General features: G+C 73.6%; 1 protein-coding gene across 1 annotated transcript in view; it reads right to left on the bottom strand.

Moving 5' to 3' along the window:
* The window catches only part of gde1 (glycerophosphodiester phosphodiesterase 1), a 139,833-nt gene extending 136,895 nt beyond the window's left edge, over window positions 1-2,938 (bottom strand). The window contains exon 1 of the mRNA XM_087997586.1: window positions 2,689-2,938. Within this exon, the coding sequence (XP_087853712.1) occupies window positions 2,689-2,763 (75 nt within the window). The 5' untranslated portion in view covers window positions 2,764-2,938. The remainder of the gene's footprint in view (window positions 1-2,688) is intronic.
* Between the last annotated feature and the right edge of the window lie 572 nt (window positions 2,939-3,510).

The following is a 3,510-nucleotide window of genomic DNA, read 5'->3' as shown; positions in this document are numbered from 1 at the left end:
GGGGATGGGGAGGTGGGGGAGGGGAGGGGAGGGAGGGGGAGGGGGGGAGGGGAAGGGGGGGGAGGGGGAGAAGGAGGGGGAGTTGGAGAGGGGAGGGGATGGGGAGAGGGGATAGGGGAGGGGATGGGGAGGGGAGAGGGGAGGGGATGGGGAGGGGATGGGGAGCGGGAGAGGGGAGGGGATGGGGAGGGGAGAGGGGGAGGGGATGGGGAGGGGAGAGGGGAGGGGATGGGGAGGGGAGAGGGGAGGGGATGGGGAGGGGATGGGGAGGGGAGATGGGGAGGGGATGGGGAGGGGATGGGGAGGGGATGGGGAGGGGATGGGGAGGAGGGGAGGGGAGGGGTAGAGGGAGGGGATGGGGAGGGGAGAGGGGAGGGGATGGGGAGGGGATGGGAGGGGAGAGGGGAGGGGATGGGGAGGGGAGAGGGGAGGGGATGGGGAGGGGAGAGGGGAGGGGATGGGGAGGGAGAGGGGAGGGGATGGGGAGGGGAGAGGGGAGGGGATGGGGAGGGGAGAGGGGAGGGGAGAGGGGAGGGGAGGTGGGAGGGAGGGGAGGGGGAGGGGAGGGGAGGGAGAGGGGATGGGAGAGGGGAGGGGAGGGGATGGGAGAGGGGAGGGGAGGGAGGGGAGGGAGGGGAGGGAGGGAGGGGAGGGGGATGGGGAGGGGAGGGGGATGGGGAGGTGGGAGGGGAGGGGATGGGGAGGAGGGGATGGGGGGAGGGGAGGGGAGGGAGGGGGATGGGGGGAGGGGAGGGGAGGGGAGGGGATGGGGGGAGGGGAGGGAGGGGAGGGGGATGGGGAGAGGGGAGGGGGAGGGGGATGGGGAGAGGGGAGGGGAGGGGGATGGGGAGAGGGGAGGGGAGGGGGATGGGGAGAGGGGAGGGGAGGGGGATGGGGAGAGGGGAGGGGAGGGGATGGGGAGAGGAGGAGGGGAGGGGGATGGGGAGAGGGGAGGGGAGGGGGATGGGGAGAGGGGAGGGAGGGGGATGGGGAGAGGGGAGGGGGATGGGGAGAGGGGAGGGGGGATGGGGAGAGGGAGGGGGATGGGAGAGGGGAGGGGGATGGGGAGAGGGGAGGGGAGGGGGATGGGGAGAGGGGAGGGGAGGGGGATGGGGAGAGGGAGGGGAGGGGGATGGGGAGAGGGGAGGGGAGGGGGATGGGGAGAGGGGAGGGGAGGGGATGGGGAGAGGGGAGGGGAGGGGGATGGGGAGAGGGGAGGAGGGGGATGGGGAGAGGGGAGGGGAGGAGGGATGGGGAGAGGGGAGGGGAGGGGGATGGGGAGAGGGAGGGGAGGGGGATGGGGAGAGGGGAAGGGGATGGGGAGAGGGGAGGGGGATGGGGAGAGGGGATGGGGAGGGGAGGGGGATGGGGAGGGAGGGGGATGGGGAGAGGGGAGGGGGATGGGGAGGGGTGGAGGGGAGGGGTGGAGGGGTGGGGTGGAGGGGAGGGGTGGAGGGGTGGAGGGGAGGGGATGGGGTGGTGGGGGAAGGGGATGGGGTGGTGGGGGAAGGGGATGGGGTGGTGGGGGAAGGGGAGGGGATGGGGTGGTGGGGGAAGGGGAGGGGATGGGGTGTGGTGGGGGAAGGGAGGGGGTGGGGTGGTGGGGGAGGGAGAGGGGGTGGGGGAGGGGAGGGGATGGAGGGGAGGGGGAGGGAGGGGAGGGAGGCGGGAGGGGAGGGGAGAGGGGAGGAGGGGAGGAGGGGAGAGGGGAGGGGGGGAGGGGGGGGAGAGGGGAGGGGGGGAGGGGGGGAGAGGGGAGGGGGGGGAGGGGGGGAGAGGGAGGAGGGGGGGGAGATGGGAGGGGGGGGAGAGGGGAGGGGGGAGGGGAGGGGAGAGGGGAGGGGGAGAGGGAGGGGAGGAGGGAGGGGAGGGGGGAGGGGAGGGGTGGGGAGGAGGGAGGGGAGGGGGGAGGGGAGGGGAGGGGGGAGGGGGAGGGGAGGGGGGGAGGGGAGGGGGGAGGGGGGGAGGGGAGGGGGGGAGAGGGGAGGGGAGGGAGGGGGGGGGGAGGGTCGGGGGGGGGGGGGGGAGGGTCGGGGGGGAGGGGGGGGAGAGGGGAGGGAGAGGGGAGGGGGAGGGGGGGGGGGAGGGTCGGGGGGGAGGGGAGGGGGGGAGAGGGGAGGGAGAGGGGAGGGGAGGGAGGGGAGGGGGGAGGGGGGAGGGGATGGGGAGGGATGTGGTGGCGGGGGTGGGGGCGGGGGGTGGGTGCGGGGGGTGGGGGCAGGGGGGGGTTGTGGGGGCAGGGGCGGGGTTGTGGGGGCAGGGGCGGGGTTGGGGGTGTGGGGGGCGGGGTTGGGGGTGTGGGGGGCGGGGTTGGGGGTGTGGGGGGCGGGGTTGGGGGTGTTGGGGGTGGGCGGGGTTGGGGGTGTGGGCGGGGTTGGGGGTGTGGGCGGGGTTGTGGGGGCGGGGTTGGGGGTGTGGGGGGGCGGGGTTGGGGGTGTGGGGGGCGGGGTTGGGGGTGTGGGGGGGCGGGGTTGGGGTGTGGGGGGGGCGGATGGGGGTGTGGGGGGGGCGGGGTTGGGGGTGTGGGGGGGAGGGCGGGGTTGGGGGTGTGGAGGGAGGGCGGGGTTGGGGGTGTGGGGGGGGCGGATGGGGGTGTGGGGGGGCGGATGGGGGTGTGGGGGGGCGGATGGGCTGCAGGGAGAGTTTGAAGTGAAGGTGGGGAGACGGGGAGGACGGTGAGACACTCACCTTCCTGATGGCCCCCAGCGTGTTCTCCGGGGCATCATAGCCGCCTCCCGATGAGCGACCACGACAGACGGCCATTGGGACGAAGCACCTGCTGAGCGATCTCGGGCGGCACGGGCGGGTACCTAAAGGCTTGCACGACCAGGCACAGGCTCAGTACTAACACGGGAAATAGACCGGGTGGCACACACTCACCACCAGCAGTGCCACCACCGCCCAACAGCAGGAGAAACCCAGCCACCACCGTGACATCCATCACCGGACACCCACCCCCACCCCTCCCCCGCCGCTGACACTCCGGCTCCGGCTCCGGCTCCACAACGGCACTACAACCCCTCACCATGGACACCTCCCAAGGCCCCGCCCCCATGTACGTCAACGCGCAGCCTGATGTCACACGCTGCAACAAGGGCAGGGCGGGTCCGTGGGGTTGGATGAAGGGGGGGTACCGACGTAGGGGAGGATCTGAAGGCGGGCGGAGGTGAGGGGGCGGGGCTGAGTAAGAAGGTGGAGCTGAATGAGGGGGCGGGTCTGAGTGAGGGGTTGGGGATGAGCATGGAGGCGGAGCTGAATGAGGGGGCGGGGCTGCGTGAGGGGGCGGGGTTGAATGAAGGGCGAGGCTGAGTAAGGGGGGTGGAGCTGAGTAAAGGGGCGGGCTGGGTGGGGGGTTGGGGCTGAGTAAGGAGGCGGAGCTGAGCGAGGGGGCGGGGCTGAGCGAGGGGGGCGGGGCTGAGGCAGAAACGGCTGTCGGGCACGTCTGTCCAGCACAGAACCAATGGGAAACTTTGTCAAGCAGATGGCAAAGGTAAAAATCACACACCAGGT

Source organism: Chiloscyllium plagiosum, unplaced genomic scaffold (genome assembly GCF_037043375.1).
Source record: "Chiloscyllium plagiosum isolate Xiang-an unplaced genomic scaffold, Cpla_swu_hap1 HiC_scaffold_20, whole genome shotgun sequence".
In the NCBI taxonomy this organism is placed as follows: Eukaryota; Metazoa; Chordata; class Chondrichthyes; order Orectolobiformes; family Hemiscylliidae; genus Chiloscyllium; species Chiloscyllium plagiosum.
The sequence above is the reverse complement of the archived record's forward strand: the minus strand, read 5'-3'. Positions and strand labels throughout refer to the sequence as shown.